Below are 21,109 nucleotides of genomic sequence, written 5' to 3' on the forward strand. Positions count from 1 at the left end.
AAGTTTTAAGGGTTTGAGGCAATAATTCGGTGTTGCCTAAGAAAATAATATATCCATGATCTAGGATGCAATCTTTACTCCTGACAGTGTTGGTTCTGTTGTGGGGTGACGAAAAGGTCCATATCCTTCTCTTCAGTCAAGGCTTTATGCTGAGAGCAGACATGTGACCTAATCGTCTCAAATGGCCAAGAACGCTAAAAGGGAGTGGTGTAAAATTGTCTCCGGCACAGAGGTACCAAAGAAACACAGCACCGTGTTGAAGGTGGAGTAGCAGCAAGTCACAGGCTGCTTGTCATGACGCTGACGTCATCCTGGAGCCTGGTGGCCCAGACCTCCCAACCACGGCTTGGCTCTCGTTGCTCTAAACCATGGCCAAATACTGTCCATGTTCTCAAAGTCAATCCAAAATAGACTTGAAAGTCTTCTCTCGTGAGAATTTGGTCGTGATTTAAAGTGTAGTTAGGATTCTAGCTGCAAAAATTTAAGTGGAAAGCAGGAACCCTTAGTCACCTTTAATATGCTGTGTGCCTAGAACAATGCCCAGTTGGGTGATTAGTGAGAGAACGAACGGGAGGCCTTAGAAGGAAAAGGAAAATTTATGGGACTGTTGGAGTTGAAAGGCTATATTTAGAAAATTACAGAAGCAAACTCAGTTAACTGCATGAACACTCCATGACTCATTTAACTATTGATCAAAGAGAATTTATTCACAGAGTTTTCCAAATACCAACAAAATAGCACTTAAAAATTTTTTTATACAAAATGAATATTGAAATAAACGTGGTACAGCACAGTACGATAATGGACAAAAGAAAACAAGATCTAATGACTGGAAAATGTTTCTCATTATGCTCATACCTTCAACTGAATTCTCTCCTACAGTGGATAGGAAGTTGCCCCTTTACTTCATAAGAATATCATCGCAGAAGCTACTCAGACAAAGAAATCTTGCATATTTTTGAATAATATTGAAATACAAAGGCTTAACTCTAAAGGTCTGTATAAACACTGAAAACAGGTTGAGGGCACAAAGAGGTTATGCAGGATATATAAAATACTGATAGAGTGGCTTATTGGTCCATTTATTAGGTTTCGTGTATGCTTTATAAAGTGATAATACTGTATTTTAAGGGTGTATTAAAAAGAAAACAGAGGAGTAATGCACGACTCAACCTCCCATACAGTCTGTGCAACAATGTGTAGGTTTGGGCGTGGGTGTGTGTGTGGATGTGCATGTCTGTGTGTGCTTTCAGAAGCGCCATGATCTACAGGGAACGTCTGTGGGTTACCCTGCTTCCCAACATAATACTGTTTCTACTAGCCCTTTTGATTCTCTGAGTCCTCATCTTACCAAAAAAAAAAAAAAAAAACCCCAAAACAAAACAAAAAACAAACCACCCAAACTCTTGCTTGCATATATAGGTTTGTTCTGTGTGTGTATGTGATCTACGTTAATGATACTCTGTGGAATAGAAACACTCAACACCCTGCAATATTTTTAGCCTTTGGTCCATTTTTCTGTGTGATTCCAGGTTCTCCGTTTCTTTTGCAAAGCTTGCACCACCCTTTGACGTCACGTAATGTTTATCATTCCACTGGGTTTCATTTCATAAGCACTGTATGGATGAGAACCACTATTCCACCTTTCGAAGGTAGCTGGACATTTCAGTCTCTCCGGGCCCCTTCGGCCTGTCTTCTCCTCTCTTTGCGCTTGGTGGCTCCGTCTCAGTAGGGGTACTGCTTCTGTTTCTTGCCCGAGAAGCAGGCCAGCCATGTGCACAGCAGCATGGCAGAAGCAGCACCCGCTCCCGTGCAATAGTACGCCCAGCCGATCTCACACTTACCTAGGGACACAGGAGGGGGACAGAAAGCAGGCACAGATCAGGACGGTTTTACAGGAGGCTGTGTTATTTCCCCCAGCCCCTTTGTCCCTGGTGCACTGAAGTAAAACGGAAACACCCATTAGAAACGTGGTCCGCTCGCTCAAATGGAATAACAAGGGCTGAAAGGTCTCTCAAGACTCAAGAAAGCCAGAACGGTTGTGTGCGTTTCAGAAAGGCCCCAGGCCCGTGCCTCCTGCTAGCGAAGAAGGCAGAAGCCTGTTCTCTTCCGCCAATACCCACACTTCGGGCTGAAGGAAAGGAAGAATGACAGCAATCGGGATGGGAGAAAGTATCAGTTCTAACTGAAATCATCCAAACCCATACGTACAATGAGAAAAGTCAAAATGTGAATACAGTCCGTCTGCAGAGAGGCCGCTCTGAGGAAGGGATCCATTTGAAGGGTGGGTGACGCTGAAGTGAATACTGCTGTTTATATAGGACGGACTTGCACTCTACCTTTTGAATTGAAGAACAAAAACTCCCGGATTCTTCTGGGGTCGATACTCATTTTGAAATCAAGATGCCATATAAATGAGAACACGACGGAAAGACTTCAAATGGGCCCTGATCTCTCAGCGTTGGATTGGTACTAACAGTACTAACAGCACACTCACAATACTAAAAGCAGAATTAGGAAAAGAAAGCGGGAGTGGCTGTCTGCATTTCAGAGAGCAGCCTTCAAAGCAAGAAAAGTTATCACGTAGAGAGAAGGCATTACATAATGATAAAGGAGCGAATTTTCCAAGAAGACATAATAATCTGTAATACGCGTGTGCCTAGCAACAGAGCGTCAAATTACATGACACAAAAACGGACAGGTTTCATGGAGAAATAGGTAAGCCCATTATCGTAGTTGGAGACTTCAGCACCCCTGTATTGGAAATTGACAGATCCAGCAGGCAGAAAGAATCTGAAAGGACATAGTTGATATCAATCAACTGAATATAATTGACATCTACAGACCACTCTAACCAACAACAGCAGAATACACGTTCCTTTTTAAAAAATTTTTTTAAGGTTTCTTTTTATTTTTGAGAGACAAGAGAGAGACAGCATGAGTGGGAGAGGGGCAGAGAGGGAGAGAGACCCAGAATCTGAAGCAGGCTCCAGGATCTGAGCCGTCAGCCCAGAGCCCGACGCAGGGCTCGAACTCACGAGCCTTGAGATCATGACCTGAGCCGAAGTCGGACGCTCAACCGACTGAGCCACCCAGGTGCCCCAAATACACATTCTTATCAAGGTCCTATGGAAAATTCACCAAGATTCTGTGCCATACTATATACCTTTAAACATTTAAAAGAATAGAAATTGGAGCACCTGGGTAGCTTAGTTGGTTAAGTGTCTGACTTTGGCTCTAGTCATGATCTCACAGTTTGTGAGTTCAAACCTTGCACTGGGCTCTGCATTGCTGGTGTGGAGCCTGCTTGGGATTCTCACTCTCTCCTCTCTCTGCTCCTCCCCCACTCGTGCTTTCTCTCTCTCTCTCTCTCTCAAAATAAATAAATAAACTGAAAAAAAGAAAAGATACACATACATTGTCTACTCTTAGACCACAATGGAATTAAACTAGAAATCAATGACAGATCACTGTGGAGATTAAACATCACACTTCCAAATAACACAGGGCCAGAGAAAAAAATCTCAAAAGAAATTTAAAAATAGTTCGAGATAAATGAAAATGAAAACACAACTTATGAAAATTTATAGAATGCAATGAAAACAGTGCTTAGAGGGAAATGTAGAGTATCAAAAGCATATATTAGAGAAGAAGAATGATCTAAAATCAATAATAGAAGTTTCCGCCTTAGGAAACTAGAAAAAGAAGAGCAAATTAAACTCAAAGTAAGCAGAAGAAAATAAATAAAAGTTAGAGCAGAATTCATTAACATTCTATGAGACCATTATTGCCCTAACACCAAAATTGTGCAAAAATTACAAGAAACTACAAATCATTATTTCGCACGGACAGAGATACAAAATTTCTCAACAAAATATTAGCAAATCTAATTCAGCAATGTATGAAAAGAATCATACAACAACCAAGTGTGATTTATCCCAAATATAAAAGGCTGGTTCAGCATTCAAAAGTCAATTAATATCCTGTATCACATCAAAAAACTAAAAGAAAAAAATCACATGAACATATCAGTAGGTGCAAAAAAAAAAAAATTAACAAAAATACAACATCCAGTCATGATTAAAAAAAATTCTCAATACACTAGGAATACAGGGAAACTTTCTCAACTTGTCAAAGAACATCTAAAACATTTATTGCTAATATCATACTTAATGGCGAGAAACATATAGCTTTCTATTTTTAGATTGATTTTCATTAGGCTTGTAAGAAATTCAGAATTTCAAGTGATTGCCATTTCAGTGATCTTGATGAAACTGCTTAGATATGATTATCGTTAAACGTCAGTAACAAAGTCCAATAATTTATGAATACCTTCAGGGTAAAAGAGATGTCAGAGGAAGGCTGCTCCAACGTACTGTGTTGTGCCTTTCCCACAAGGCAAGGATGTCCCTTCTCACCACTCCTTTTCAACATTTCACTAAAGGATCTAGCTATTGCAATAAGTCAGGAAAAGGAAATAAACGGTATACAGATTGGGAAGGAAGAAAAAAAAACTGTCTTTGTAGACGGCACGATTGTCTCTATAGCAAGTGTGAAAGAATCCACAAAAAATCAACCAACCAACCAACCAACCAACCAACCAACCAACCAAACAATCAAACAAACAAAAAACCACTCCTGGAACTAATAAGGGATTATATCAACGCTGCAGGATACAAGGGTTATATGTAAAAGTCAATCACTTCCCATATACCAGCAATGAATAAGTAAAATTTGGAATTTAAAAGATAACACCATTTACATTAGCATGCCCAAAGTAAAATAATTAGGTATAAATATAATAAAGTATGTACACAATCTATATGAGGAAATCTACAAAATTGATTTGATGAAAAAAACCAAAGAACTAAGTAAATGGAGAAATATTCCATGTCCATGAACAGGAAGACTTGACAGTAACAAGATGTCAGTTCTGCCAATTTGGTCTGTAGATTCAATGCAATCCTATTAAAAAATCTCAGAAAGTTATTTTGGGGATATTGACAAACTTATTCTAAAGTTTATATGGAAAGGCAAAAGACTCAGAATAGCCAATATTGAACAAATTTCAAACACGTTCGACACAGTTAGAGGACTGGCACTACTCAACTTTAAGACTCACCATAAATCTCCAGTAATCAAAACAGTGTGGTATTGGTGAAATAACAGACAAATAGAGCAATGGAACAGAGTTGACAGGTCAGAAATAGACTCACATACATATAATTAACTGATATTTAACAAAGAAGCAGAGGCAATAAAATGAAGCAAAGAGAGTCTTTTCGATAAATGGTGCTGGAATATCTGGACATTCACATGCAAAAAAAAAAAAAAAAAAAAGACATGGACTCTACAGCCTTCACAAAAATTAACTAAAACTAGATAACAGACCTAAATGTAACACATAGAACTACAAAACGCCTGGAGCACCTGGGTGGCTCAGTTGGTTAATAAGCACCTGACTCTTGATTTTGACTCTCAGGTCACGATCTCACCGTTTCTGAGACCAAGCCCTGCATCAGGCTCTGCGCTGACATCACAGAGCCTGCTTGGGACTCTCTCCCTCTCTCCCTTCTGCCCCTCTCTCCCCCTCAAATAAGTAAATAAGCTTTAAAAAGCATCAAACAGCAAGATATCACCTCATACTTACAAGACTAGCCAAAATCTGGAACACTGACACCACCAAAGGCTAGTGAGGATGTGGAACAAGAACTCTCACACATCGGTGTGGGAACACAAAATGGTACAGCCACTTTAGAACACTTAAGAAGACAGTTTGGTGACTTCTTATTAAATGATAAAACTAAACATACTCTCACCGTACAATTCAGCAATCACACTACTTACTATTTACCCAAAGGAACCAAAAATTTACGTCCACTCAAAAATCTGCACATGGATGTTTTTAGCAGCTTTATCCATACATGCCAAAACTTTAAAGCAACCAATATGCCCTTCAGAACCAGGACTCAAACTTGGCTTTCATGTTCTAAGAATAAGAAGCCATTCACCCCAAATATCCTATTTGAATTAATAAAACAGGTTTCTGCATTCATTAATCCTCTCTTCCCCCATATTTTGTTTTACAGCATTCAAGTTATTCTTTTTGTCTGGACAGTATGGAAGGCTTCTATATCTTTCATTGAACAATTGTCTTTTTCTGCTCTAATTTTAATCTTTCTTTTAGCCAGTTTTATGATCTTATCTTCTCCCTTTTCTTTTGTTATCATTTATATATAATTACATTAGATACAAACACATACACTGAGATACTTAAATTTCAGTCATTGAACACATAAACCATAGATTGAAAATCATATCCTTTTTTTTACAAGTGAGCCATTTTTATCTTGTTCATTAATAACTTTTCTATTGAAAAATTCAAAGACTGTTAAGTGTAGCATGCAATCTGACTTCATATCTTCATTGAAGTTTACTAGAGGGATAGTTAGCATGTACCCCATTTACGGATAAGAAGCTGAGGTCAGGTGGGGCGCCTGAGTAGCTCAGTCGGTTAAGCGTATGGCTTCAACTCGTCATGATCTCACGGTTCGTGAGTTCGAGCCCTGCATCGGGCTCCATGCTGACAGTTCAGAGCCTGGAGCCTGCTTAGGATTCTGTGTCTCCCTCTGTCTCTGCCCCTCCAATGCTCACACTCTGTCTCACTCTCTCAAAAATAAATACACATTAAGAAAAAACTTTAAAAAATAAGAAGCTGAGGTCAATCAAAGCTAAGTGAGTCATTGGCTTGTGGTCACCACAAGGCAATAGTAGCAAGATTAAATTGAGGGCCTCCACATCTCAAGCATATACCACCTACATACACAGACGATAGGCTATGTTCAGTCGTCAATCTATGTGTCATCCTTGATCTCTCTCCCTTTATATGTCTAATAAAAGTAACAAGTTAAAAATAGTGAACATGTATTACATGCATGATTACTACTTGCTCCAAATTATTAGAAGAGCTTTACATGGAGTACATATTAATGCATTTAATCCTCATAAGAACATGATGTGATAGGTGCATTCAGATGGGAAAAGTGAAGTCAAGAAAAATGCACTAACCTTCCCGAAGACTCGCCCTTAATGAGTGGCAAGGCCTTTGCCTCTCTCCACACTTTATCCTCTGTATTACCACTCAAATGCCTGCAGCATCCCCACACAGTCCTACCTGCCATCATTGCTTTCCTGTCTCCCTGCTTCTGCTTATGGTATCACCAACAGCAAAGCAGGCAACTATCTTTTTAAAAATGAATCGTGTTAAGACACTGACTTACTTGAAATTTTCTAAAGGACTGTCAAGCATCTAGTCTCCTTCCAATGGCCTGTGAGACCTTGCATGAGCTGGTATCTGCCTGCTTCTCAAAACTCATGACCAACTTCCCTCTGTCTTCCTTCTGGACACACTGGCTGCCTTCTCTGGACCTCATCAGGCTTGTTGCTGGCTTGGTGCTTCACGTTCATGATTCCTTCTACCCAGAAAGTTCTACTTCAGATGATTAGAGAGCTGGCTCCTTCTGAAATGGCATCTCTATAAAGATATGTCCCACCCCCCACCTGCTTCATCAAAGTCTCTGTTCCTTTACCTCACTTTATTTCCTCTGTAGCACTTACTATGGTTTGTAAATACCGTGCATGTGTGTGCATGTGCGTGTGTATGCGTGTGTGCGTGTGTGTGTGTGTGTGTGTGTGTGAGAGAGAGAGAGAGAGAGAGAGAGAGAGAGAGAGACTTTAACTTCAGTCTCTTCCACTAGAATAAGAGTTTCAGTTATGGGAGACTTCTGTATATTTTCTTCTCTACTCTATCCCCAAAACAGTGCCTGGCTCGTAATAGTCACTCACTAAGTAAATGTTGAATGAAAGGCAAGGTAAAAGAGAAACAAAGAAAGGAAGCAAAGTAGGCAAACAGCTTAGTCCCCGAAAAACAGAGTAAATCTGGGATTTTATTACAAGAATAACTCTAGTCCTGCTTTGGCACGGAACTTTTGGAGAGACGTCCCCAAACCAACTTTATAGCGTTTATAGCCTCATACAGAGTGTGTTAAACTTAACAGGATAATAGATCCTGAAAGATCACATCTCTACCTCGGGGTAGGTCTCACTGGCACAATGAGCTCCGTTAATAATGATATGTAGGATAAGTATTTTTCAAGGGTAGCAGAGTCCCCTTCATGGGCCAAATTTTCTGATAACCATCCATGAATGTGGCTGGGGAATAATCTCCATTTGTAAATCTTGGGAATAATTTCCATTTTGAATTATTCTTCAGCTGGATTAAATAAATCTAGGAGGGAGAATTAATGGGTAGCTAAGAGATGGCAAGTGCTTTAGAACCTTTCAAGAAGTCAGCAAAATTTGTGGGCAATCCATTCAGTCTCGGGCTCATAACATGGAACATAATCCATTGTTCATTAATAAATAGGTATTGACCTACACACAGTTCCATGACCTAACATGATGAGCAGAGTACATGATTCTTTATTAATTATTGGACAATCATTCCAGAGAAAGTAACCGGTGAGGGCAATTCTTTGAAAATAGTCCATGTGACAGTAGTCATGTGTATTAAATAAAGATGAAAAAGAAGCCTAAAGGATTGACTACTGAGGACCCAGGAGACAGAGAGTATATTTTTTTTTCTCCAGGGAAGTTAATAGAATAGCAGGGGTTTGAACTTTAGGGGCTCTTCACTGGCAAGGCTGATAGCAGATGATGTAGATATTCCGCCCAATGCCTTTATACCCCTTCGCTGGTCCTGGGGTCTCATCCTTAGCTTCTGATTGTGCACTACTTCTAACAGTTTACCCTTCGACCCTCTTCAGAGGACCCATGAGCCTGATGCCACAGCGCCCCAACTCTCAGAGAGCTTAAGTGCCCCCTGGTGTGGCAAGTGGCCAATGTCTGACTGGCGCAGGAGTATGGAAGCCAGCTTTCTTGCCTCCAGGTGGGACAAATTCTACAGTGGAACGAATGTTCTAGAGTCCCAGTGAGTTGAGGCTGAGGCTGGGACCTCACCTGAAATCGCACTTTTGCCTGGTGTTTACCCCTTCACTCTGTTACTTCCCATTCTCTTACTGGTTTCTTCGAATAAGAATCCTCATCTCAGCATCTGCTCTGGGAAACCTGATTTGAGACAAGAGCAAGTGAACAAAATCTTTCTTGCTTTTTTGGTTTCATGGTAAAGGTTTGTGAGGTTTCCGCTGTCAGAGGCTTAACCACCCTACCCACCTAACAACACACCGGAGCCTTGCCATCACCTGAAAGACCCACAGCCAGGATAAAGTCTTTGGCGTCACCCATCACCCCACACTACTGTCTTCCGGGGGGCAAATCCAACTCCATGTCTTGCACGTGCATATGTATCATTTCCAGTAATTGTTATGGTTCTGGATCTCTTCTTGTTTGTGTCATAAAACATGTAGTCAGCTCATCAAACCAGCTAACAGATGAAAATACAAAGAGGGCCACCTGGGTGGCTCAGTCATTTGAGCGTCTGACTTTTGATTTCAGCTCATGTCATGATCTCACAGTTTGTGGGATTGAGCCCTGTGTAGAGCTCTGTGCTGGCAGCTTGGAGCCTACTTGGGAATCTCTCTCTCTCTCTCTCTCTCTCTCTCTCTCTCTCTCTCTTTCTCTGTCCCTCTCCAACTCTCTCTCTCTCAAAATAAATAAGTAAACATTAAAAAAAAAAAGAAAATAGGAAGGAAACTAAATAAAGTTATTTAAAAAGTGTACCATAGGAAAAAAATGTTTGAGAATGCCATCAGATATTGCCACTAATTACTCATATATATAGATATATGTGTGTAATCTATATATTTTGTGATTTAAATTCAGCAACTGGCTCAGATCCAAAATAAGCAACTAATGTTCAGTGTGATTTGAAAGAAAATATTCTTCTATTTCAGATATGAAGACTTTCATTTACCAAGTAATTTTCAATTACCAAGTAATTCATAAAATACAGAACCATTAAATCAATATGGGTTTATTCTGGTAGTTTGGATTATTCAAAAATACAGCCAGCCCATCAAACTACCCTCAAAAGAATATACAAAAGCATATACACACACATGCGCGCGCGCGCACACACACACACACACACACACACACACACACTTTTGAGAAGCAGGAAATGGTGGGAATCAATCTGGTAAAATCAAGATGTGTCAATAGGATTTAAGCAAATCTAAAGAAACACTAAGCCATCAAATCCCTGATTCCTTACTCCTTGATTCCTTTCCTCCCATTCTTCCTCTTTCCCTGTCTCCCTCAATTCCTTCATCAATTCAACAAATACTTATTAATAATAGTATAGGACTATTATAATAATAGTCTCCTACTCTGACTGAGGGTCATTGGGTGCTGGAGATCTTATTGGAAACAAGGTGGCTACAGTCCCTGCTATCAAGGAGCTATTGTCTAGTCAAGGAAGTACTAAACAATAATTACGGAGATAATTATGTAATGATAATTGTGATACGTGCTTTGATGAAAAGAAGTTCAGGATGTTAAGAGAGCATATCACAAGGGAGCTCAATAGAGTGTGGTCAGTGTAGGAGAACCTTAAGTCAGAAATGAAATTTATGCTGAGACCTGGAAGAGGAAGAGCGGGAGCAAGCCAGGTGGAAATGCGGGAGGCCAGGCAAGAGTGTACTTGCACTAGGGGGATGGGAAATGGAGAAATGTAGGCAGACTGAGGTCTTGTTAAAGGATAGTTCAAGAACGAAATGAGTGCCATCTTGGGTGTAAGCAAGAGATGGGGATGGGGGTAACTACTTCCAGAGTTTGAGAGCTTGAAGCCTAAAAACCTCTCCAGAAATTTCATCTGTACCGGTAGATGGAACCGTATGGTGTTCAACATTAACCAGTAAATCTTGAGCACCTATCATATGTGCAACGTTATACAAGCTGGAGACCCAGCAGCGAACAAGATAGAAAGGGTCTTTGGTCTAAGGAGGTTTATGTTCTAGTTAAGACCAATTCTCAGGGATCACTCACATCACTTGCATTATTTTGAAGCCATCCCTCGTATATATTACACGTATGTTTCTTAGAAGTTCAGTTGGATGAAATCAACCAGATAGAAGAGGGAATTTTTTCATGGAACATAAATATAAATACAAAACATCCAGAGTTCGGGAGAGTTCTGTGATTTTCCAACAGCCCAGTAGACACACTGTACCTTGAACTTCTCCAAAGGAAAAGTAGATTTTTTTCCTCTGTGAGCCTGATTCCATTGTTTAAACCCACATGCTCCATAATAACAAATTAGCACCATGTTTTACAATAGTAAGAGGGAAAAGTCTTTTTGAGTACATTAGGCTATCAGGAAAGTTTATATGTTTTAGACAATATGGTAGTCCATGAGTAGTAACAGGACTAAATGAAACCAGGAAATTCGGGACCATTCTTCCATGGCCTCTCTCTTCCCCTGTCATGCCAATAAAGGCTTGTTATTATAATGCACACAAAAAGCATTTTACTAGAGGGCAAGTTTGTCTGTGATCCTTTCAGGAAATTAGAGAAGCAAATCTGTTTAAACTTTCCCTTCTGCTCTCTCTGATGCTCCATCAAACAGGACTGTAAGCTTGCTTGGTTGGCAAATTGCTGCTTTCAACAATGGGGAATACTCTTCTTGACAGATAAAATAGAGGTTAATGGGACAGAAAGCAGCAAACCACAGCCACCTGCCAAGTCAATGGAAAAAGATGCTGTGGCGGCACTCCAGGGCGGCCTGGAAGAGGAGATGGGGTAGGAGAGGTGTGGCCGAGTTTTGGGGGGAGGCTCAAGTCAGTTCGTGGTGCAGCCCTTGTTAGTAATAGAGACAGAAGAGAAAGTACAACGAATCCCGCCTTACTACGAGTAACCACGGAATTCCACAGATCTTTTCGCCTTTTGAGGAAATTGTAGTTTAACCTCTGCTTTTTTCATAATCGGGCCCATCAACATTTCAGAGCCTACTATGTATCACTGTGTCTGTCTGCTCTACTTTGGTATCTTGGTGCTCAGTAAAACGCCTGGACCACAGCAGACGACTGATCTATGTCCGTGGCATGAATGAGTATCAGACACTGTATCTGTGTTGAGAACAGAAACATGAAATAACTCATTATATTAACAGCTGTTTATGTATATAGACTGTGAGGCGTGCACTGAACAGTTTACAAGTGGCAACTCACTTAATCATTTTTGCCTCCACCGTTTCCCAGAAAGGAGAGAAGCAAATCTGTTTATATTTTCCCCACGTGATTCCCTTTGTGAAGATGAAAAAATTGACTTACGTGCAAGGTAAGTAACTTGCCTAGTATCTCAAATAAATGATAAAACTTCAACGTGGACTTGGGTCAAACTGATTCTAGAAATTTCTCCAGTGCTCAGAGAATGTATTAGGATGAGCTAGTCCAGTTTCTTCTCGCATTTGTTAGACAGCACTTGTCTTTGCTAGAACTTCCATGCCAAGGAGAGATGAAACATATTTTCTTCCTTTGAATTTATGGGTCTTCTTAGAAGACTCCACGTCTCTGTGTCCACCTTGCATGGTGGTTCTAGTTATTAAAGGCCTGCCGCTGGCTGAATTGGCATCCAACTCCTGAGGTGATGGAACTAAACCAGCACTCTCGTGGCAACACCATCCCTTCTAGAGAATGTGGGGAGCTGGGGTCCAGTAAGCTTGCTTGATGAATTCAGACAACTGATTCTTCCTCGGTGTGAACCTGACCATGAACACGCCCCCAGGCCAGGTGTTTTGACCCTCCCCTGACTCTGTCCAAGCCCTGGGCACACTCCAGATCCTTCTCGGGCTACTGTCTGCTTGTAAATGCTCAGCGGTTGGTCGGGAGCCATCATGCTTCCTCAGACCCACCCAGAGATTTGGCCACAGTCCCCCCCACTGTACAGTGTTGTTCAAGCACGACACAAAGCGCAGTGGCTCAGGCAGTCCTGCCCTCTCGCCGACGCCATCTGACACAAAACTCCACGGGTCCTTGGCCTTTCTGTGCTCTGCGTTTGAACCTGAGCCCCACTAGTCCCTAGCATACTTCTTTCTTCACTAGGTCGCTGCTAAGCTCCCAGCCTTGTGGCCGTGAGTGCCTGGGTCCAGATGTAATGAGACGACTGACTTCATTTTTCAAGGTGGACTATCTTTCCTCTGTGATATTTTAACATTTTCACCATGTTTGGGGCACCTGGGTGGCTCAGCTGGCTAAGCGGCAGACTTCGGCTCAACTCATGATCTCACGGTTCAAGTTCGAGCCCTGTATCAGGCTCTGCGCTGACACAGGGAGCCTGCTTCTGCCTCTCAAAAACTGAATAAACATAAAAAAAATTAAAAAAAAACCTTTTCACCATGTTAAGATACACATGAAAAGCTTGTGTAGCAAAGAAGTAGATATTTTTGACTTCATCTTTTTTGCTTTATAAATAATGAGGGCTGGAAGGTGGAAGGATCAGTGGAGAGACAAAAGCTTTTGTCCTCTTAAATATCACGCACGCAAGTTTGATAGGCCTTATCTTCTTGAATAAACTCCTTCATGTCTCTTCATATTCACACCACCTTGTCTGCATATGCATTTAGAAAAAACAAGAACAAAAGGAATCTATTTGTTCTTTTGAGAAGTTACTGAACAAAGGTGTCACTAGTAAAAAAAGAAACAAGTTTTAAGCCTTTGGCCTAAAACATACAAAAGCTTTAATTCAAACGTTTAATGGAACAAGTGGTTAAAATGATACCTCCTGTCCTCCTGTGTCTGGAAAGAGAAGAGAATGCCCCAACTTGTCACTGGGTAAAAAATGTAGAGATAAGGGCACGCCTGCATGGCTCAGTCGGTCAAGTGTTCGACTTCGGCTCAGGTCATGATCTCACAGTCTGTGAGTTCGAGCCCCGCGTTGGGCTCTGTGCTGACAGCTCAGAGCCCGGAGCCTGCTTCAGATTCTGTGTCTCCCTCTCTCTCTGCCCTTCCCCTTATTTATTTTTGACAGAGAGAGAGAAAGAGCAGGGGAAGGGCAGAGGAGAGAGGGAGACACAGAATCAGAAGCAGGCTCCGGGCTCTGAGCTGTCAGCACAGAGCCCTATGCGGTGCTTGAACTCACGCCCTGCGAGATCATGACCTCAACTGACTGAGCCACCCAGGCGCCCCTTGTGACTTTTGTATAAATCTGAGCTCATTTCAAAATCAAAATTAAACAAATATAAAAATTTAACTGTGTCTAAATACATGAATGTATACCTATACCCACGTATATATAAAAATATAAATTACACACACACACACGTACATATGTAAAATGACTGGGAGACTTTCATGCTTGTAAATACAAAGAGCAAGAACCCAATAAAAACGTGGGTCCTATGGCATGCAAAATGAGAACTGATGGCAATTTTTATTGTGCAATTTGCCCCATGAAAACATGCATTCACCCTCTTCCCCTGCATTCGCACTCCTTGCTCTGCGGGGCACAGCACTCAGTGTGGTATCTGGGGAGTCCCTGCCCTCAAGTTGCATCCGCTGTCCCACAAAGCCCCCTCCCATTCCTGCCGACCACAGCGGATCAGAGCGGACCACAGCCAACGAAGCGAACAGCCTACTAAACCCGCCGAAATAAAGAGGACATCCTGGCATTCGTCATAAAGCAGCGCCAAGCGGTAAGTGAGCGGTGTATGTGTGCAGACGCAGGTGTCCCGGTGAGGAAGGACAGGGGCGCTGGCTCCACCTGCTCCAGGAGGGGCACAGGCAGCAGAGGGACACAGGTCCCCCTTCCTCCACAAAGCGCCTCCAGGCTACTGGTTATGCACAGTCCACGTGGGAAACAACACTTCCCACGGAAGGAAAGGGGCTTTTCTGGCTGATAATATAGATTTCACACAAGCAAAGCATATGCTCGCTAGGAGAAACCTCCAGGAGTTTTCCGGAGTTTTCCGTGCCATCTAAGCCGTCTCTGGCAACTCCAGCAGGGCAGGAGGGTGCAGGGTCAGGACTACGGTAAGGAATTCAGCCTGAACAGGACAGAGGCTTTTTCACACTTCGAGCCTTGTCAAGGACCATTTCTGTGTCCTTGTGACTTTATCCTTCCTTCACTTCTCCTCCTTCCACCTAGCACATCACAGCATCACAGATTTTAGAGACAAGGGACACTGGAGAAGGATCATCTACAGCAAGGCTTGGCAACCTTTTTCTGAAAAGAGCCAGAGAGTAAATACTTTAGGTCAAAAGCAGCCATAGAGGGGGCGCCTGGGGGGCTCAGTCGGTTAAGGGTCTGACTCTTGATTTTGGCTCAGGTCATGATCTCACGGTTTGTGAGTTCGAGCCCCACATTGGGCTCTGCACTGACAGCTTGGGAGCCTGCTTGGGATTCTCTCTGTCTTCCCCTCCCCTGCTCTCTCTTTCTCTCTCTCTCTCTCTCAAAGTAAATAAACTTAATTAAAAAAACAGCTGTAGACACTAAGTAAACACATGAGCATGGCTGTGTTTCAATAAAACTTACTGAAAAAACAAACAGGACATACTTGTCACATGACATGCTCACCCTTGATATAGGTCATCTCCTGTATTTCACCAATGACCAAAGTCACCTTCCCAGGTCTCTTGAATGTGTTTTCTTCAGTAGGGAGATTCTTTCTTTTTGTTTATAACTTTGAATTTCCTGGTTGTAATCTAAAGCAGGGTGCTGATGCTGGGTTATTCTTAACCAAAAAACCAGTCCTATTTGGGCAATGAGGATGTACACCACATCATTACCTTCCTGTGCTTTTAAAGTTAACTTCCCAACGCCAAAGGAAATAATTATAAAATTGTGTGTGGTCGGGGGGCGGGGCGGGGGGGGGGATAAACCAACAACCTCTTTTACCAACAAACCAGTGAAACAGGTGTATTTCATATCAATATAAATAAATCACCAGTGTGAAAACAACTAGGTAAAAAATGAGCAGGCTTAGATGAAGAGACAAAATGTGGTGGGTCCGTATAATGGAATATTATTCAGCCGTAAGAAGGAATGAACTTCTGGCACATGTTAGACAACATGGATGAACTTTAAAGACATTATGCTAAGTGAAAAAAGCCAGACCCTGGGGCATCTGGGTGGCTCAGTTGGGTAAGCATGCAACTCTTGCTCTCAGCTCAGGTCACGGTCTCACGGTTTGTGGGTTTGAGCCCCATGTCGGTCTGTGCACCGACAGCACGGAATCTGCTTGGGATTCTCACTCTTTCCCTCTCTCTGCCCCTCCCCTGCTTGTGCTCTCTCTCTTTCTCAAGACAAATACATAAACATTAAAAACACATTTAAAAAGGCCAGACACCAAAGGACAAACAAATATTGTAGGAGTCCACGTGTATGAGGTGCTTTGAATAGGGAAATTCATAGAGACAGAAAGTAGAATAGTGGTTACTAGGGTCTGGCAGAAGAAGATGATGGAGAGTTATTGTTTACTGGGCACAGATGCTGTTTAGGATGATGAAAACGTTAGAAAATGGTTAGTGATGATGGTTGCACCACACCGTGAATTTACTTAACGCCGTTGAATTGCACACTTAGAAATGGTTAAAATGATACATTTTTATGTTACATACATTTTGTCACAATATAACAAAACAAGAGCAGTGTTATGTGGGGGTAGAGAGCCGGGTAGAGATGGTTCAATCAGAGAAACTGATCCTGAAAGAGCTAAGAAACACACGTTCCAGTATTTTGGTGGGTGTGGCCGCCCAGGTGCCATGCTTCACTTCCTCTCACACTTCGCTTCCTCTCTCAGTGGTGTTCCTGACCCTGCCACACCAAACCTGCTCATTGCTCGTCCTTCTAATCAGATCCACTCAGGGGCCTTTCTCTTAAAGTCTGCGCTGACTCAAGGTCCTGCACCATCCCCTCCTGAATTCCAGTAAGAGCCACATAACCATGGAACAGGTGGCTAAGCTGTTTTGCCTACACAGCATTCCCACGACACAAAGCAATGGCAAAATAAAACTACCCTGGTGCTTCCAGAAGCATAAGCAAATCCTAGTTCAAGTGTCAGAAAAGTAGGGTGAGTGCATCTGAATTCTTATGATCGCACCAATCCAATGGGCCTCTGTTCTGGGGCCCAGGGAATCACTTCACTAATGTCCACATTTGCGCCATTTACACGGAAAAGATGGTTTTCCCTTTGTCCTGTCTGGCCAGCTTGTTGTTATGAATCCTTGCCCCTTAGCACCGAATTCATCCTGAAAGTTTCACTAGAGATAACGCCACTGGGAAGGTGATAAGGCACACACATTGGCTCTATATACACAACGTAGGCTGGTGGCCTTTGTGTTCACGCTGTGAACCGACCCAGAATCCGATCTCCGAGTGGGGAAGGCTGAGACGACCAGCGGGGCTTTCTTCAGCGTATGGTGACAGATTATCCTCTGGCTGTCTGTCATTGCTGTTTATAAAGGCTGGAATGACCTCAGATTCTGCTCCTCTGACTCATAAATGGCCCCAAAAGAGAGTGTGAAGGTACCTAGGCTGTCTCTAATTGCCTGTCCTCTGTGTAGCCTGCGGCTGCAGACAATTTTCCAGGAAACCTACGTGAAGACGTACTGCACTCCGTCCTGATGGCATTTTATCAGCCCTCTTCTCTTTGTCTGTCATGCTTCCATCAGCCACCAAGCAGCCTCTGAATATATTCTCGGTGTCCGGTCCTCCGTTTAAGAGGTTTTCCTGGACGATCCCTCCTTGTGCGTAAGGTGGCGGCTGCGGACGAGCCTCATCCAATTTGGTCAAGCACAACCCTGAGACCCTCCGGTAAATTACAGTCACTGCTGCAAAAGTATGAGGGACGGTATCGGGGAGCCACTCTCCTACAACCTCATTTCCAAGTTATGATGAAAGCAAGCCTCAGACCTGCTTGCTACACAGACAGACGCTTATTAAACAAACAGCAATCAAGGCACAAACCAGGTCATCGACCTGTCCTGGGAGCTAGTTAAATCTTAGCTCTCTATCCTTTAAGTGTTTGCAAACACCACTTTGCATGAAGGAGCCACTGGAGCAACGTTCCAGGGCAGGACTCTGGTCCCTTTGGCCACAAACAACCAAAAGTTCTCCGAACAAAGACTGGAAATTGAGCTTTTTAGGGATGATCCAGCCTTGGCTGCCATTCCTGAGGGCATTATATGCATAGCGGGCATGCTTCAGTGAACCTGTACCAGTTGTCAGAAATACTAAAATATGTACCTCTCTGTACTGGTGGGTGAACAGCCACTTCTCCAAGTTCCCCAAGTGTCCCATTGTCCCTTCCCTGTCTGGGAACCCTAGAGAATCCTAGCCTCATGTCCCAGAAACCAAAAAGCTAGTGCCTGGCACAGCAGGACCCCTGGGGAGCTTGCTCCAGTGCTGTGGCCAAGATTTTAGTGTGGATTGGTCAGGGCCCACGGAAAATCGGTTGTTTGAGAGTTTGAGTATCACAGGGACTTAGAATAATGGCTAAAGGCAGGGTGGATGTTTCCATCCCTTCAAGCAAGGATAAGGAGTGCCTTTAACTCTTGGAGCTAATCCACAGTCTCACTGAGAAGAATCCATGTCTAACATTCATCATGCTAATTAATAAGATATTAATTCCACCAATAAAAATCCACTTCTGACAGGGCTGTGCGAATAGTAAAGCTGCCGGTGTTGGCTGGGATACAGATAACAGAACACTCGCACCAGCAGCCTTGAGTATCTGTTCTGGAAGATGCACCTGGGTTGTGACTGTCCCTAACTGACAGACACATCTCTCCTTATCCTGAAGTATTTTCATATGAATTACAGGCATTATAACAGTGGTGTCAAGGAGGTGAGGAATCTGAGATTTTACTGTGCTTGCGAGCTGACACGTTAAACTGCCACCATTTCACAGAAGCTGGAGGAGACAAGAGACTCCCACATCAGAGATGTGGAGATGTATTATTCACAGACAGCAAGCAGCATGAGCTTCACATTTGCATCCACCCCCTTGCCTCCCACATCTCACAGGGGCTGATGCGGCAAAGTCAGTGAGTTTGGGTCACAGTTGAGGAATCCCATGTTTAGAGAACCCCAACTTTTTATAATAGGCTGTAAACAAATCCGCCCAAACTTCACACCAGAGGGAGACATTATCTTTATTATACTAAACAATAAACAAACCTGCCGTCTGCTCCAGCAGGATTCAAGACCTATCTGTTCATTATACAAACATCTTTGACAAGACAGTTCAGAACCAAGAGCTCTGGAGACATGCTAAATAATTGCCTTCTGATAGCAGCATGAAAGGAACTGGCCAGAAGTCTGAGTGGAAACATACTAATTCACCAGGATGGCTGAGCACTCATTTTCACAGATACGATTTCAAAGTAGAATTAGCAGGAGTATGAGGGAATCCTTTGGGGGTAGAGGAAATGTTCGATGTTTTTATTTTGGTGGTGGTTACGTGATTTTACAAACTTGTCAAAATCCTTTGAATTGTACTCTTAATATTCGTAAATTTTGCCGTATGGAAATTATATCCCAATAAAGCTGACTTTTTAAAAAAGCAAACACAAACAAAATACAAAAACAAACAAAAAAACCCCAACCGAACAAAAAAACCCAAAATAGTATTGGTATATGGGAATATCTATTTGCAGTAATGCTTAGCGTAAGTATGATGTTTTCCCCTACAACATCCCCGCGACAAACACTCATAGATAATGAAATCAAGTCAAAAGGGTTCAGTAGCTCTCCAAGCTCCTGGGCAGGGGTCGGGGGAGGGCTTTTGAGAATCGTTGGCAGATAAAGTCTAGAGGTCAAGTTTCTCAGCTTCCTAATATCAGACTTCCAAATGTGGTCGACCAAAGGTTCTAAGTCTCCAGATGTCAGGAACCCATTTGAATACTATATAAAAGTTAGAATAAACTCTCCAGAAAACAGCATGTACACACAGGCATATGAAATTTGCACACAATTTCAGGGGGGTCACAAGTCTCTGAAGCTTATTCATGGACTTTGGACCCCTGAATTATCTGGAGACATCACTCCTTAGAACTAGGGCTCCTGTAACACTGAACTCATTTGCCATTGTCATCAAAACAGCCAGTTGCCAAGCCAAAGTAGCTTACGATCCAGACATCACGTAGCTGACGTTCTCAGCTCCCCAAAATATGACCCCAAATCGGGAGGCAAGAAAAAAAACAAAGAAAACACTGTCCAGAGCATACAAAAATCAGTATTTCAAAGACACATAGTGCACGGAAACAGAGCTGAACTGTGTTCCTTTAAACCATGATTTTAAGAGGATGCATGACGATTAGATGAGAAAGGACACAAACTAGAAGTGAGGGAATAAGGACAGAAAGGCGTAAGTAATAACTGTAATGAATAACTGCCAACAGTGTGACATAAAACTGTTGCAAAGCAACAACAAAACCCCCGAAAGAACTCAAAAAGTTTTTCAGTCTTGGCTATTTAGAGAAAAGGCAAATCACTCTTAAACAAATGTCCATGACTCCTACGAACCTTTCCTTATGAGTCATATGAGAACATAACTGCGAATGAGGTTATTTTTTACAGGCTTGCTTATGTTTTTTATATGTTTCATATATTCTGGCTAAAAGGATGGATTCTGGCTATAATACATCTACATCCTCAAACCATTTCAACATGATTAAAATAGGAAATGTGTTGGCCTTTAAGGCAGAAAGGCGGGACTAATATTTACCGTAGGTTTTCCACGTTCAAAGCACCTTCCACTTTCGCCACATTTAATCCTTTTCACAGGCCTCTGAAGTGGGGGTTGTCATTTAGTTTGAGAGACCAAAGAACTGAAATTCTGAGAGGCCAAATAACTTGCCCAGAATCAAACAGCTCTAAGGGAGTGAAGCTGGGATGGAAGCCAGTCCTCGCTTTTTTTCCATTAACTATTCCTTTAAACGGAAAATTCATTTATCTGGAAAAATCCATTCATATGAAATTTTCTGAAAAGATCTCATAAATGAATTTTTTCTCTACAAATCTTCTCTATTAATTAGTTTTGTCAACATTCTACCAGGTTAAAAATCAGATCAGCCTTGGGGCACCTGGGTGGCTCAGTCAAGTGTCCATAGCTTGATTGTGGCTCCTCGGGTCATGATCTCACAGTTGGTGAGAT

At 42.3% G+C, this 21,109-nt stretch overlaps 1 protein-coding gene across 2 annotated transcripts in view; it reads right to left on the minus strand.

Annotated features, from left to right (window-relative positions):
• Window positions 1-686: 686 nt before the first annotated feature.
• Window positions 687-21,109, minus strand: part of LHFPL6 (LHFPL tetraspan subfamily member 6) — a 251,418-nt gene continuing 230,995 nt past the window's right edge. For both annotated transcript variants that reach the window (XM_019825737.3, XM_003980348.6), the window contains one exon: window positions 687-1,844. In XM_019825737.3, the coding sequence (XP_019681296.1) occupies window positions 1,726-1,844 (119 nt within the window). In that variant the 3' untranslated portion in view covers window positions 687-1,725. The remainder of the gene's footprint in view (window positions 1,845-21,109) is intronic.

This window comes from Felis catus, chromosome A1 (genome assembly GCF_018350175.1).
Source record: "Felis catus isolate Fca126 chromosome A1, F.catus_Fca126_mat1.0, whole genome shotgun sequence".
NCBI classification, from domain to species: domain Eukaryota; kingdom Metazoa; phylum Chordata; class Mammalia; order Carnivora; family Felidae; genus Felis; species Felis catus.